Source organism: Zootoca vivipara, chromosome 10, assembly GCF_963506605.1.
Source record: "Zootoca vivipara chromosome 10, rZooViv1.1, whole genome shotgun sequence".
NCBI lineage: Eukaryota > Metazoa > Chordata > Lepidosauria > Squamata > Lacertidae > Zootoca > Zootoca vivipara.
In genome coordinates, this window is record NC_083285.1 from 50346441 (window position 1) to 50362208 (window position 15768).

The 15768-nt window shown below is 43.0% G+C and overlaps 1 protein-coding gene across 5 annotated transcripts in view; it reads left to right on the forward strand.

Annotated features, from left to right (window-relative positions):
* HIPK2 (homeodomain interacting protein kinase 2) overlaps positions 1 to 14714 on the forward strand; it is a 170242-nt gene extending 155528 nt beyond the window's left edge. For all 5 annotated transcript variants that reach the window (XM_035127475.2, XM_035127476.2, XM_035127474.2 and 2 more), the window contains exons 14-15: positions 744 to 904; positions 1959 to 14714. In XM_035127475.2, coding sequence (XP_034983366.1) covers positions 744 to 904; positions 1959 to 2423 — 626 coding nt within the window. In that variant the 3' untranslated portion in view covers positions 2424 to 14714. The remainder of the gene's footprint in view (positions 1 to 743; positions 905 to 1958) is intronic.
* The last annotated feature ends 1054 nt before the right edge of the window (positions 14715 to 15768 follow it).

Sequence of the window (15768 nt, forward strand, 5' to 3'; positions counted from 1 at the left end):
TTTCCTGTTTTGGTGGTACAGAAATATTTCATTTTATACAGACCAAGGGACTTTGCAGGGGCATTTTTTTTGGGTGGTGGTGGTGGTGGAGTGAGTCCCTAGAAGTTATTTCATGCCTAGCAGACTCCACCGCAGACATCCTGGAAAGGTGCTCGCAAACGCTTTGCTTCTCCCTGCTCCTTATTTGCAGATGTGAGAGGCTAAACTGGGGTTTGGCTTAGCAGTTCATAGTGTTTAAAGTTCTCTCCATATGATCCACAAGCTGTACCCAACGTTTGTTCTCGGCTACGGCTCATGTTTAGTGAGGAGAGATCTCAGCCATGAGTTCCTGACAGCACAGCGTGGGAAGTCAAACCTTACCACCATGCAGCAGCAAAAAGTCCTGGGGAGGGAGCATAGTGGCTGCAGACTCCTCTCCGGAAGTTTGCATGCTCTCATGGTTAGTGTGTTGTGTGAACCAGCTCAGTGTGTCAGGTACCACCACGCATGGCCTTGGGAGAGAGTTGCCCCTCAGGTCTTGAATGGCCTTAAGACAGGCTTCCTCAAACTCGGCCCTCCAGATGTTTTTGGCCTACAACTCCCATGATCCCTAGCTAGCAGGACCAGTGGTCAGGGGCGATGGGAATTGTAGTCTCAAAACATCTGGAGGGCCGAGGTTGAGGAAGCCTGCCTTAAGATAATGGCTTCTGATGACTATTAGGCATGCATGACACCATAAATGCATGCTCTTTCCCCTGCTGCAGTCACCACCAGTCACCACTCGTCCTCCTACAAGTCGAAGTCCTCCAGCATCGTGACCTCCACCAGCGGTCACTCTTCAGGGAGCTCGTCTGGAGCCATTGCCTACAGGCAGCAGCGGCCAGGACCACACTTCCAGCAGCAGCAGCCTCTTAATCTCAGCCAGGTAAGCAAAGAGAGTGTGGAGAGAGAACAGGCAGGCAGGAGGCTCCTGCAAAATCTTTCCAAGACTGCCCAAGAAGCGGCATGACCCACAGGAGACTGCTTGTTTTCATTCAGACCAGCTTTCGCAGATTTCTTTGTGCTAATCTGGCTTCAAATGCAGGGCTTCTTTATTAATTTGAAGCATTTTCACCATGCTCTTTAGCTAAGAAAGTGTTCCCAGAGTGGCGTGAAAATACAACAACCCCAAAACAAAGCAAGAGGAAGACATTTCTTGCTCTTAGGCTTACATTCTGAAAAGGCATGGCATGCAAGGGAAAAAAGGGTGGTGAGGGTGGAGGAAGAAAGAAACCAGCCAGTTGTAATTAAAGTGACTATTACAACAACCGGGTGGGAGGGAAACAGTTCAGGTAGCTCGACAGAATTGTTGCTGCTACTTGAGGGTTTCTCAGCAGATGAAATGGGAAGCCCTTGCATTCCTTCTCCCCCTCCCTCGTTCTTCAGCCTGAGGCTGCTGCTTTTTTGATTACCCAAGAGTTGGGAAGTAAGGTTGGGAACAGAGCTAATGTATCTTTTTAAAGGATGTTCATGAAAGTGAGTGCCAAGTTCAGGTGCCTGCAACCATTGGTGAGGCCCAGAAATCTTACCGGCTGCTGGCAAGGGGCTTGGGATGGCAGGTAGAATGACAAGGGCGACAGTGGCCAAAACACTTCCCAAGAAGAGCATCTTGCCACCTTGAATGCTGGGGCCTCTCTTTAGACAATTTCAGGGTGCTCGTGCATCCCAGCTAGGAATTGAGCACTCATACAGGTACTTCAGATATCCCTTGCAGGAATCGAACCAGTGAATGGTTGCAGCATTGCGGGAAATGCAGTTTGCCAGGCAGGAGAGAAATTGTGACTGTCAAAGAAGCCAGAAATCCAGAAAATGTGCATGATGGACAGGGATAGAAAATAGGTTGAGATTTAAGACTCCCGAGAGCATGCTGTTGTGCGGGTTTTGAGAACTGTGGCGATTAAAACCTCACCCTCGTTTTGTTGGCGCTCCTCTCTGAACAGGCCCAGCAGCACATCACGACAGATCGCACAGGGAGTCACCGGCGGCAGCAAGCCTACATCACTCCGACAATTGCTCAGGCACCCTATTCCTTCCCACACAACAGCCCCAGCCACGGTACGGTCCACCCCCACCTGGCCGCGGCTGCAGCTGCCCACCTCCCCACGCAGCCTCATCTCTACACATACACTGCTCCAGCGGCTCTGGGCTCTACGGGGACGGTGGCCCACTTGGTGGCTTCCCAGGGGTCGGCCCGCCACACTGTCCAACACACCACGTACCCAGCCAGCATCGTCCACCAGGTTCCCGTCAGCATGGGCCCTCGCGTCCTTCCATCACCCACAATCCACCCAAGCCAGTATCAGGCTCAGTTCGCCCACCAGACCTATATCAGTGCGTCTCCAGCCTCCGTCTACACTGGATACCCCTTGAGCCCCACCAAGGTCAACCAGTACCCTTACATCTAAAACGCTGGAATGAGAGGGCGGCAGATGGGGAAACGACAGCGGCTCCCGCTGAGAGGGAAACACGGCTGCTTTTGTTTTGAAGGACACCGCAGGCGAGCAAACAATGCAATGGGAGGCTCAAACGAAACTTGAACAGATGAAACTTTGAGGAAGCGGAAAGGAGAGCCGAGTCGATGCCAGTCCTGCGCTTTTTATTTAAAAAAGGAAAAAGAACAGAAAAAAGATAAATCAAAAAAACAAACAAAAAAAAAAAAACATTCTGCACCAAACTACGTAGTGGGAGAAGGTGGAAGGGGCCACCGTTGTCTGGTCCCATTTTTGGATAACTTCCCCAGTAGAACTTTTACAGATTATTTTCATCTGACTACGTTTAGGAATTTGCTGTTCAAAACCTCCTAATACAAAGTTTCATAGGTGTTTGGGTATATATATATTTTTAAATTAAAACCAAGAAGCATACAAATTAGGGATTTATCCAGAATTTCAAAAGGGTTATCGCTTTTGTCATTTGCACTGGTTGCTGTAACCCAAAATAAAGGAACAATGAAAAATGTGATGTGTTTTCTGTTGGGAGGACAAAGCAGAGCGGGGGTGAGCATAGGATGAGAGGTGCTTGGACTGTTCCAGCTCCCTCATTCTCAGGCTTGGCAGTAGAGGCAGGTTAGAGAAACACACTCACACACACACAGCAGAAAACACTATTGGGTGAAATCAGGGGCAATAGAGATATTTGTTCTTACTCTTAAGCACCCTGGATAAATCCCTGAGAATTGTTGTTCTTAAAAGAAAAGCGTATTTAATAATGTACAATAGAATCTCATCTTCTTTACTCTGGAATATTTCTTTCTTTCTTTCCTTTTGGGTAACCCTTCACCGTTTGCAGTCCAATCCTAACGTTCTCTGCTCCAGCAGATAAATGCATACATTGGGACTGTGCTTGGTAGCTAACCCATCACAGCGCCACATAGCATGGTGCCACACTAACATTGCTGTGACATTGCTGCCCCGTATTGTGAGCAGATAACACAAACCCAAGTGTTTAGGATTGGGCTGTTAGTGTAGGAGTAGTTCTAGCTTGACCTTGGTAGAATGTAGCACTATATGACACACAACACCCTTTTTTCTACTTTGTGTTAAATTCCAATGATACCAATAGACTATTCCTCAATGTGATTGCACAAAAAAGTGATATAACATAGGCATGTAACAAATGTGATTGTCCAGGTATATATGTGAGTGTGTGTGAGAGAGTGTGTGTATGTGTGAATGTGCGCATGGGCGCACTTTGATGCTGCCTTCTCTTGTGGTGTGGTCCTCAGCACAGCCATTGCAAACTGTCACAGTCTTAGTTTTACATCATTCCCTTGTAGTGCCTTACCAAACTATAGTTGCAGTTTTAAGGGTTTACTTCCACTGGTACGCCTAGAAACTGACTGAGGCTGGTTGGAAATTAATCTCGATTCTTTTTTCCTCTTTTGACTGTTCTTTATTGTTGCTTTCCTTCTTCTAGACTTTTTGATTCTTCTTCTTCTTATTTTCATCTTTATTGGGTAAGTTGCGAAGGTCGAGGGAGAGGGGCGGTGTGGAATTTGACTGGAGCGAGGTGGAAATGGGAATTTGAAAGGACCCAGGCTGGCTCTTAGGCCCGAAAGCAGCTTTCCAAATAGTTCCGTTTTGTTGGTGGAGTTACAGATTGAACTTTCTGACAGGATGCTTAGTCTTTGCAGCTTAGTATTCTTACTAAAGCATAAACATAAGAAGAGGGTAGGTGAGTGGGGCCAGGCTTGCTTTGGATCAGAAACACTTAGTACCTCATGTTAAATTCCTATGTCTGGACTGGGGAGGTGGGGGGGGGAGATGATTAGCTGGGACAGACTGTATATATATTTTCACTTGAATGCTTTCAGTGAGGGGAAAAGAAATAAGAGAATTGGGAGGACTTGTTTCTAGAGCATCAGACTCAGGTTTGCTCCAGAAGTTGTTTTTTTTTCTGGAGACGTGGCACTTGGGCAAAGCCACTGGCACTACCTTGGACTGGGTTACGCAACCTTAGCAGGAGGCCTGAGCCCAATGCCTGGCGGTAAGGGAGTTGATCACTTCTAGGCAGTGTGTTCTGAAGGTCCTTTGCCCATTGAAATGCTGGAGGTAAGCCTGACTTAGAGACACAGTGATGAAACGCATCGTGGCTCACGTGGTGCTTTCTTCATCCCCCCCACCATCTCATTCGTATAGTGGATATTTTATTTTAATCACTGTTCAGGTTTGCTATCTGGACTCTGTATCCTCAGCTCCGAATAATCTGAACGCTCTTTTAAAACAAACAAACAAACAAACAAATCAAATTTCCAAAGAGAAGCTTTTGTACCATGAAGCAAAGTTTAGAAGGAAACCGTAAAACGCTACACCAATGCAAGTGGGTGCTTCTGCTGTGTCAGTGCTTAGTATTATTGTTGTCGTTGTCGTTTGTTCCCTGTGGAGATGTACTTGTATCGGTGGTCTGAGGCCTGTCTGCCTGCATAGCCGCTCAGTACCGCAACAGCTGTATTTGTGACTTCAGACAAAGGAGTGTTTAGGCAATATGGTAAGATGTTGGGATATGGCAGGTCAGTTAGCTGAGAGAAGAGGGAGGGATCCCAGGAGTGGTAAAGGCGAAAAGGTTTCTCAAGAGGTAAGTTGGCAAGAAAGACAAGCACAGTTGTAATATCTTGAAGCGGGCACTCGTGTTTTGCCTGGAGGGAGTGAGGACGAGCTCTCACCATGAATACTTGGTTGGACACAGTTGTTTTCCTACGACAAAACCCTCAAATTAACCCTCTTTTTTCTCTTTTAAAACTGAGCACCATATGGTTTTCTTGTTTTCTTCCTTCCCCCCACTAAACATCATAATGTAAATCCTAGTCTGATCTTTCATTGGTTCATGCACCTTACCTTTTCACATTCTGGCGAAAACTCTTTCCAGTTCCTATCCCATTAAATAATTCTCCCCAATTTCTCAGTGTTACACGTTTCATTCCTCCCCTATCCTATCACATCTAGAGTGGAAGCTTCATGTGCATGTGTCATTGAGAGGAAGAACTTTGTTATGTTGTTGTTGTTTGATTGTTATTAATTTTAATGTGTTATAATTATGTTTTACTCTTGTTTTACTCTTGCACATGCATTTCTTTGTATTATTATTATTATTATTATTATTATTATTATTATTATTATTATCTCTTAATAGGTGAATGGTTGTTATTTAAGTAGGATTCCCCCCCCCTGTGTCAGTGGCATCAGAATGCTTGTTACACATGTAGGATTTGCAGGGAAAGGGAGGAACAGGGAAACTGGTTGAGAAACTACGGTAGTCTAGATCACATGAAGGAAGAAGCAGGATTATAGACCCAGTTGAGTTGTAACAGGAAACCATGGTTTGCTGCTAAGTGAATGAGCTATGGCAAGTGCTGGGCTCTCAAGTTTCCCCCTTCTCGCTTTTTTCCCCACACAAGCAAGGAGTTGCTCAGAAGCATTCCTGTTTTAAGCTAACCACAATTCTCTTATCATGTCTGAACTCTGGAAGCTGTGGTTTGTTGAAACTCTGGTCAGTGAGAACAAGCCAGGATCTGAAACCATGGTTTGATTTTGGCCTGTTTTCGCTAACTGTAGCTTAAACAAGCTTCAGTTCCCTGAGTTTGAACACAGCAAGGAACTGTGGATAGGTTAAAATCTGAAACATGTGCATCTAAATCTCCTTTTCTGGTGCATGAAAGAGAAGAAGGGAAGGAGAGTGTGTGTGTAACCCCCAAGGCTTTCTGCACCTCACTCACATAGCAGCAAATCATTCCCCCCCCCCCAAATTAGGTCTGAACAGTGCCATATTGTGACTGTTAAACAATGGCATACCATTGCAGTTTCTGATACCTTTATGTTATATCCTCACATTTCAGAAGAGTGTTATTTTAGGCACAAGCCAAACAACTACTTCTAGCTTCAGAACTGGATTTAAGAAGGATACTGGAATCATGTAGACTGACCTTGCATTATAGGAATTGATGTTTGATGCATTTCTCTTATATCAAAGAACTTAATAAGCAAGGCTTTATTACCGGGTTGAAAGCGGTGGGGATGTTAAGACTCTGGATTTAATGGTCTCAGGCCTGACCCACCCATGAGGTGGAGTGAAGCAGCTGCCTCAGGCGGCAAAACCACCTGAGGCAACATCCCCGTGGGCACTCTGCCTGCCCACTACTTCTGCCAGAGGCAGGACAGGTAGCACAGCTGCAGCGGAAGTGGTTCCTGTTTCGCCTCAAGTGATGAGACGCGCTGGCTCTAAATGGTCTTGTGGGGCCTTGTCTTGAGATGGTAGCATGTGTTAAGGTCACTTCTTTTATACAGTCGTACCTTGGATCATGATCCGGAAGCTGTACGCTGGCTCCCTCGGCCAGTAAAGCGAGATGAGCGCCGCAACCCCAGAGTCGTCTGCGACTGCACCTAATGGTCCAGGGGTCCCTTCACCTTTACCTTGGATCTCAAACGCCTTGGCTCCCAAACAAATCGGCTCCTGGACGATCGAAACCTGGAAGTGAGTGTTCCAGTTTTCGGACGATTTTCAGAAGCCGAACGTCCGGTGCAGCTTCTGATTGGCTGTAGGAGCTTCCTGCAGCCAATCAGAAGCCACACTTTGGTTTCTGAATGTTTTGGAAGTTGAACGGACTTTCGGAACGGATTGCGTTCGACTTCCAATGTACGACTGTAATGTGATATGGCTTGCTGCATTTGGGGGCCTTGCTGCTCATTCTGTGAGCGGGATCTTAGGCTTCTGTCCCAAAGTCCTGTTGTGGCTGCACCACTCAGAGAATGCTTTACATTCCTGTAATAAACGTAAGGTGTGAGTATTTGTATTTAAGTTTACCACTGTAAGAAATTCAGTGGGGAGGTTCTGCAGTGCCAACCAAGTGTGATGATATTTATGGTGCCAGTTAAAGAAAGTGCATGGTTCAATGACTGGAGCTGTGGAGTGTTGAAAACTGAAAAAACTCAGAGACTGAGTCTAAGGTATGGTTGTCTGTTCTGTCCTTGATCATTGCTCAAGATTAAAAGCTTGATTGTGTGGCAAAAATAGTTTGCATATCCTCCTTCCCTAAGGACCTAATGCTTTCTCTTCACAATTAATTCTTATTGGTACTTGTGATGTTTTAAAGTTTTGCTAGTTGTACACAAAGATGGTTTTTATATTTTTAAGAACCTCCATCCTATTCTCCTTTTTAACACTCAACTGAGAATGTTGCTTCTCTTCCAAAACATGGGGTTTGTTTGTTTTTTGCAGAGCATGTTCTTCAAGAGCACCATTACGCCATACTTGATTAATTCATCTCCATTGGTTTATCAGGAATGCAAGTGATTGACTGGTTTGTGGCAAGAAAGGATTGGTTTTAATTACATAGACTGAAATGTTTTAGTTGTGTGTTTTGCTTTGTTTTGGATATTTGTGCGCGCAGCTCTCTTTTTCAGCATAAAATGGTTCTGATTTCTTTACAACAGGAGACTGAAGGGCTTCGGATGTACAGTAGTGGCGACAAATTCATAGACTGTGCAGATGTGTGTTTTTCTCAAGCTAGGTTGGAAAAAGGACTGGCTATAAATCCCAGGCTGGTCAGAGGGTGGATTAGTTTAGAGGCCAGAGTGAACGAGGAAGTAGTTAAATCGAGATGAAATTGACGTTTGCAGTACTAAGGGAGAACTCTGAGTTTCTTCTACAGGCTGAGATGCAAACAGTGCTTTTCTGAACCTTTTAAAAAAACAAAACAGAAAACAAACACATAATCATAGTAAGGTGCTGGTGTTTTTATTTTTTTAATTTTATTTTAAATTTGCTGGAGTCAACTGGAAAGAAGGGAGTGAAAAGGAAATATTGCTGTTTGGGGCATGTCCTTTGGAGGCTTTTTGTGGATCCATGAAGACGTCTGGTTAAAACCCATGAGAGAAAGTGACTGTTTAACAACAGTGGTGTAACAGCACTAGCATCTAGGTGAAATCATGGCTGAAATCCTAGATACACTTCTGTGGAAGGAAGTCCCATTGAACTCCATGGGGCTTTCTTCCGTGTAGGGGTGTATAGGAGTGCATAGTAAAATTGCAGCACCTCAGAGAAGAAATGGTTTAATGTAGTGTGAACTTTAGAAGGAAGCAGCCTGTAAAATGGAGTAGGTTGCTGCCCTCTGAAAGTGTACATTTTCATGTTGACACGGTGATATAATAAGCCTTTTCCCATAGCAGTTTCTTCACGTATGAAGGAGGCAGAGATTATTTTTATTTTGCGATTCTTAACAGTTTGTACTGTTCCAAATGACAGTATGCAGTGAAGGAACCGCTTGCTTAATGAATGAAAGCAATGTCATTAGAGACCTGGATAATTTCTCCCCTAAATCTTTTCTCAGCTGACAGCACAATCCTATACATGTCTACTGTACTCAAAAGCAGTAAATTCATTTAAGTTCAATAGGACTTATTCCCAAGTAAGTGGGCATAGGACTGCAACCTAAATGCATTTTTTTGAACTTCTTCCAGTTTCAGTGAATTTGGCCCTGTACTTAACATAGTTTCATCTTCCCACCCTCCCCTTCATACCAGCTCACAGGCCAATGAAGGAATGCTCCTGTCCATTGTTTTCTGTATTCTTAAGGGACTATACCTCATAATTTGGCTTGAAATAAATTATGGTTTACCAAACTTGAAGGAAAATTTAAACCCATGCCTTTCTTTAACCAAAGAAAAAAACAAAAAAAAAAAACATGAACCTTAGAGTATGTCCATTCAAGATTCCCCAGGCACATGTTGTGACTTTTTGGTCAAGACATGCTACAGAATACAATTTTTTCTTTCTGTTCTTCCACGTTTGTCACACGTTTTAAAATTTTATTTAACCCATTGCGTTTGAAGAAGTTTGCTTGGGAGAATTCGGTCCTATTTGCTGCTGCTGTGCAAACCTTACTGTGACCCTCATCCACTAGGCGAAGTTTCGTGCCAGTGCTGGTAAAGATAATAATCCATCTCTAGAGATGACCCCTATTTGGGTCTGATAGGAGCTGTGGGTCACCACCAAGGCACCAGGTTCCTAAATGCTGGTGTGGGGCAGGTAGCATTCTCTGCCCCTTCCTGTGTCTGGTTTTTAGAATCATAGAATCATAGAATCGTAGAGTTGGAAGAGACCACAAGGGCCATCCAGTCCAACCCCCTGCCGAGCAGGAAACACCATCAAAGCATTCTTGACATATGCCTGTCGGTTCCTGCACACTATTGGTCTTTGCGCCTGCAGCAGGAGAAAGGACTAGGCACTCTTGAGCCACACTTCCAGTTCTCACTGTCTTACTGTTGTCTTATCTTACTGTATAAAATTCCTGGTACATAAGCTAAGACTTTATTGACCCAGAAGTGTCAATCAGAGGAAGGTACCCCGCATCCAACTCTGTACTATAGTGACATCATATTGTGCGTTGTTGAGTTCCAGGTCACTTATGCAATATTTTCCGTCAGGCAAAGCTGATTTCTGCTGCTCTAGTACCGGGCCATGCTGAGAGAGTATTGGGAAATGGCCCTTCTGTGTATGCTGCTTTGTTCTAACCATCACACTCAGTGGCTGGATCGTGTTGTAGCTTTTCTTTAAATCATTGTCATCCTAAGGGTTGGATTCTTATCAGTCAGCTGTGTGGGGGAATAACCACACAGGGATATTTATGTATTTGCAGGGCATTAGGTGCCTGTGAATTTTGCAGGATTTGCCAAGCTGGGCCAGCGGAAGAATAAGAATAATACCACTGAATGTAAACAGACAAAACGGAAAAAAGCTCTTATAGCAGAAGGAAACATATATGTAGCAAGTGTGTCGTTTTGAGTGGGCGATTAGCAGAAGTTGTCAGGAGCCTCCGATAGCTTGTTTTTTTCTAAATATAGCAAATAAGAGTGAAACTCTCATTTCTTATGTACGGGTTAGTATTGTCCTTCCAGTTTTAGCAGTGCTGCTATACCAGACTTTTGTGTGCATATTAAGAAAAGGAAAGGTGTATATTAATCTTTTGCTTAATGTAGTTAAACTAAGAAAGGCAATACTAAAAGCATTTTTTCCCAAATGTGATGTTTTTACTGCACTGATAGAAATTGCGGCATCTCTAGTATACTGGTAACTCTTCAGCTGTAGGGAAAGTTTCATGCTAGTTCGCACAAATATCTGTGTGTGAATGTTACCCACAGGCCTCTCCTTCCTTCCTTCCTTCCTTCCTTCCTTCCTTCCTTCCTTCCTTCCTTCCTTCCTTCCTTCCTTCCTTCATGAAAGAGGTGGGGCAACACTGCTGAAAGCAAATGAAATGTCTCACTTTCAGGACAAAGCTAAGAACTTAACTAAAGGTGCTGGGGTGGAGCTAATAATAACAGAGAACTTGTTAAAAAGCCAGTACATTTTGAGGAAATTTGAAGTACTTTGGTCTGGAATTTCTATTAGAAAATATATGAATTTGCCATCCTTCTTTATTATTATTTTTTACACTACTTTTTGTATTTTTACTTTTTGCTTCTTTGCTATGGTTCTAGAGTAGACTCTGTGTTCTAGATGTTTCTAACTTTCTAGAGCTCACTGACTCCATTGGAAGCAAACCCACCTGATCAGGATTCTGGATCCCGGTTGGTTCAACAAGGATTCCATAATTTTGATCAACACGTTTTATAGATAAAGAAGGATTAAAATATTTCTCTTACAAAAAAACTGTGACCTAATGGCAATAATTACCTCAAACGTGGGCATTCATCTTGGTTTTAGCCTTTAAAAATAAAAACAAACAAACATGTAGCCAGCTTGAATTTGCGATTAAATATATATATATATCTTAAAATGCCCGCCCTGGTCATTGTTGCTTTGAGTGATTCTTTAAAAATAAAACGATGAAACCAAGGATTAAATTACTCTTTTATGTATTTTAATTAATTGTGATATTGAAATGCACATGTAATTATATATGTTCATAGCTACTGTAAAGTGCTTCGACCTTCTCGAAGATATGTAATGAATCACATTTTAAACCAATATGAACTGAACAACCGACTGTGGCTACTAAACATTTTCTGGTTGCATTTTATAGTTATGATGTTTTATAGTTTACATTGAAACTGGTACTTTCTAACTAAATGTTCTGTTTTAATTATACCTTCAGAATCTCAACACTGCTGTCCCTTTAACATTTTGATTTTTTGCGCGCTCTCTCTTTTAAGTAGAACTGGTGTCTTCAATGTGTACATTCTGTTCTGAGATATAACATAGTAGGTAGACGGTCAGACCAGATAATTCCAAAGTTAAGAGGAGCAAATCACTCCGTACATATTAACAAGTAAAGCCCAACAAATGACCTATTTATTTTTTAATTAAGAAGAAAATAATAATAATTGAAGCTCTTGGGGACGAATCAGGAAGCACAATAATTCCCAGCTAGCTCTTTCTCTTAGGCTCCCATCCTAAACACACTTTACCTAGGAGTAAGCCCCAACAAACACATTGTGACTTGCTTCTGGGTAAAGCGTGGGATTAGAACCGCTGAAATCTTAACCTGAACAGGCAGAACTATCGTGAGAACCAAGTATTCAAAGCAAGCGGTCAATTGTATAGCGAGTGGCTTGGAGCTCGTGCGCACACAGGTGGGTAATTCCGCGGGGTTTGCCAGCTTTATCATCATGGGAAGCAGAACCGCCTGCTTAGAATTTCCTTGTAAAAATGGCAATTATGGATCACAGGTGCGTTATGCATTTACCTGTCCCTGAAATTTTTTGGAAGCCTTGCACTTGGTATGCCTCTCCCAAACCCTTCTGGGGTTGATCAATTGGCAGCTGTATCCGTGGAAATCTTACAATGCAGAACTAGCTACCAGCATCCCATGCACATGTCTCACAGCTGGGAAACCTGTGATTAAGTCCTCAAGTACTGAGACAACAAATCCTTGGATTGTTTTGAGAAACAATGACAGGCAGTGCTGTATAATTCTGTAATCATGCAGCCTATCTCATTTGTCACTTGGAAACCCCCTAAGCTAAATATGAAGAACTTGACCAGTACCTTGTAAATTTAATTTGCCTATCAGCCAATGACAGTTTATCGGATGCTGCTTCGTTTTCATATTATCAGTTGTCGCGAATTATGTGTTTGGACGCAAACGGTCTTTGGCTTTCGTTTTTCTCGTTGAGTCCTACTTATATTTGTTTGACGTGTGAGGGTTTCTTTTTCTTACTGTCCGAGTAACCAATGAATGGAAATGTTCTGCTGGGCAAAGAGGTGTTTTTAGGACAATAAATATACAGGAACTGGCACAAAAATGACTTTATCCAAACAGCTGGGCTTCATTGTGGAGCTGACAATCTCAGCAAAGTTCCTAACATTTGTTCAGCACTGGCATTTTAAGGAGTTACAAGGAAAAGGCGAGGAACAGATTGTTTTTAGGTCCTTGTTAAAATCTGTGCTCCCACTGGATTCAGGGGGAGCTCCCCGGCCCCTTCAGCCAATTTAAAGCCATGGTTTCCACAGTATAGCTCACATTACCAAAGTGAACTTGGCATGTTGCTGTGCCGCCATTTTGAAAGCCTATTGGGAAGCCTGTTAGGATTTTAGGCCTCAAGAAAACTGGTAGAGGTTGGGATTCCCTAGCCCTTGGGCACGGTTAACAACGAATCACTCTTTTGCCGCCCTTAGCAACCACTCGTTTCCCCTTTTATATCAACCCTAGTCGTGGAAATATCAGCATACCCCACTGAAAGGGCTATAGATTGTCTTTCCAAACCCTGGGCTTGGAGTCTGTAAAGCACAAAGGAGTTTTTAACATAGCCGTCTCCTCAGAAAGGGAAATCCAGCCTTCCCTGCTTTCATTTGGGGTGGTTGCAAGCAGCGCTTCTCTCTTTTCCTCTGTACATGTTGGGATTTTCCTTTTCCTTTCTGAGGTGGTATTTCCCTCGGCTATTCCGCAGCACGGCTATCTGAGGTGCAGAAAACGCCTCCTCATCCCTTGTGCTTTACCAGCAAAGTTAAAAATATAAAGCTAGGCATTTCCCAGTGCCAAATTTTTACACAGACAGAATTGGAATGTATAATCTGAAAATTCTATACCAAAATCAGTATTTTTTTTTCTTTCAAAAGGGGGGGAAATAATAGCTTTATTAGAAAGGGGAGGAAGAAAGAAGATATATTGGCCGTTAGAATCTTTTTGTGGTAGTTAAAATAAAAATTGGGGAAGGTCTTTGTGAATATATGGACTCTTTTAAACCATAGTTGAAGGGATGTTTTATGCCTCTTGATTTCCCGTAAACCCAGTATACTTTGAATTGAATGAAAAACAGATACTACATTAAAATTGTTTTTTTAAAAAAAAGGGTGTGTGTGCAAAATTATTGAAATATATTCCAATGCAGAAAGAAAAGACACCTCCCCACCCTTTCACCTGATTTATATTTGTAAGGCTTTTGCTTTTTTTCTAGATACAGTATCATCTCAGTTCAAAAAAACCCATGAAAGCCCTGGTTGGTTGTATTCTTTCACTGTACGGTTCTGTATTGAGTGTTAATCCATGTTAAAACTTTGTGAAAATTATTGTGTGCAACCGTATTTTCTTGTGCATTGTTTCTTTTCTTTTTCTTTTTTCTTTTCTGTGAATTGTCCCCTTTGTTTCTTTTCTTTCCTCCCACTTTTGTTACTTTTTTGTTTTCTTTTCTTCTGGTAATGTCTTTGGGGGGAAAGAAAAACCAGAAAAGAAACTGACGTGTTGTAGAACTATATGTAACCTATTCCTTAGTCTCATATTATAGGTATGTTATAAGAATGGATATTTTACTTGGCTTTAGAATGTTTTACAAGAAAACTAATTCTTAACCAATCAAGTTCTTGCTACTAAAAAAAAAAGGAAAAAAATGCTTGTGTTTCTCATCATGATGTTGTGTGCTTCTAATTAATAATCATTTTCGTTGTAGAAAAATGGAGTGAATTTATATTAGACTTGAAAACTAATAATAGCATTGTAAATTTATGAGATGATTTTAACAGAAAAAAGCATTATAGAAGAATATAGTTATTTTAATTGTAATATTACTAACTGTAGGGTGAGAAAGGGGCCCCCGTTGTGGTGAACTATGTTATAGCTTGTTATTCACAGTTTCTTTTTGATCATTTTTTCGGTCTCTGAGGTGAAACGAGTTATTAATCAGAATTTGTAAACTCACATATGCATATTGTATATGTGTAGAAATGTAATCACACTTTGTCTTGGAATTACATTAAACTGTTTTAAGTCACTGCATTGTCTGCTGGTCTTTTAACTGGCATGGGTGTGATCGCTATCTTATACGCATCTGAGTAAGTTTTATTGAGTTTGATGGGACTAACGGCCAGGTAAGTGAGAGCAGGACTGCAGCCTTAGGCTTGCTTTTAGTTTCTTTTAAAAGTCTTGGAAACAGCATGTGATGAAGCTTGAGCCTGTGTTAGGTACAGTTTTTAATATCTGTCCTGCCCGATAGGATGGTTGCCTTTTCTGAGAAGCAGAAAATGTTGGAGATCGTAGAGAAGTCAGTCCCTTGCAATTGGTATGTGATACCTTGTTTTCTCATTTCCTATTTTGTTCAGTGTCCTAGTCATTTATGATTGATTGATTGGTTGGTTAGGAATTGTCACAGTGGCCGGAGTGGGCTACTTCAGAGTAACGACGCTACGCAGCTCTGCATTTTATTCTTTTATTGGTGCTGCGTATTTACAGTGCTGAAGTCATTGCTATTTACACGGAGTGATGTGGTCAGTCGGTTCCAGAACCTCCGAATGGCTTTTGGCGCGTCTTTCTCCAACACAAAAGCTTGGGCAGACCCATCCTCTTTCCCCTCCTCTTTCTGCGTAATTCCGGAGTTGGGGGGATGGGTCTCCCCCCCTTATTCGCCCCTTCCTGTCCCACCTGGGACCCTGGCTCCTCTACCTTGCCTGAGCCTCGGACACGACTTCCTGCTTCCCCATTGGAATCGGAACTCTCTCTGCTTTCCCCTGTGCTCGGGGATGGGCTTGAACTCAGGAGGGGAGGGACTTCGCGATATCCCCTGTCCCTCACATCCACCCCCCTCCCAAGCTCTCCTTCACCCCTCCCCAGGTCCCCCCCAGGTGTCGGTGACGACTGGAAGCCTAAGAACTCAGTGCTTTCCGAGCCCGTTGGTGTGAACACCTCCCCCCAGTCCTGCGAGCCCCCCCCTTCCGCCTGGGAGGACGGGAATCCCAAAAAGTCCGTGGCGTCAGAGCTGGTAGGGGTAAAAATGTTCTGCCAATCTGCTCCTTCCTCTGACTGGGTGGATCTCGGTGACACCCATACCT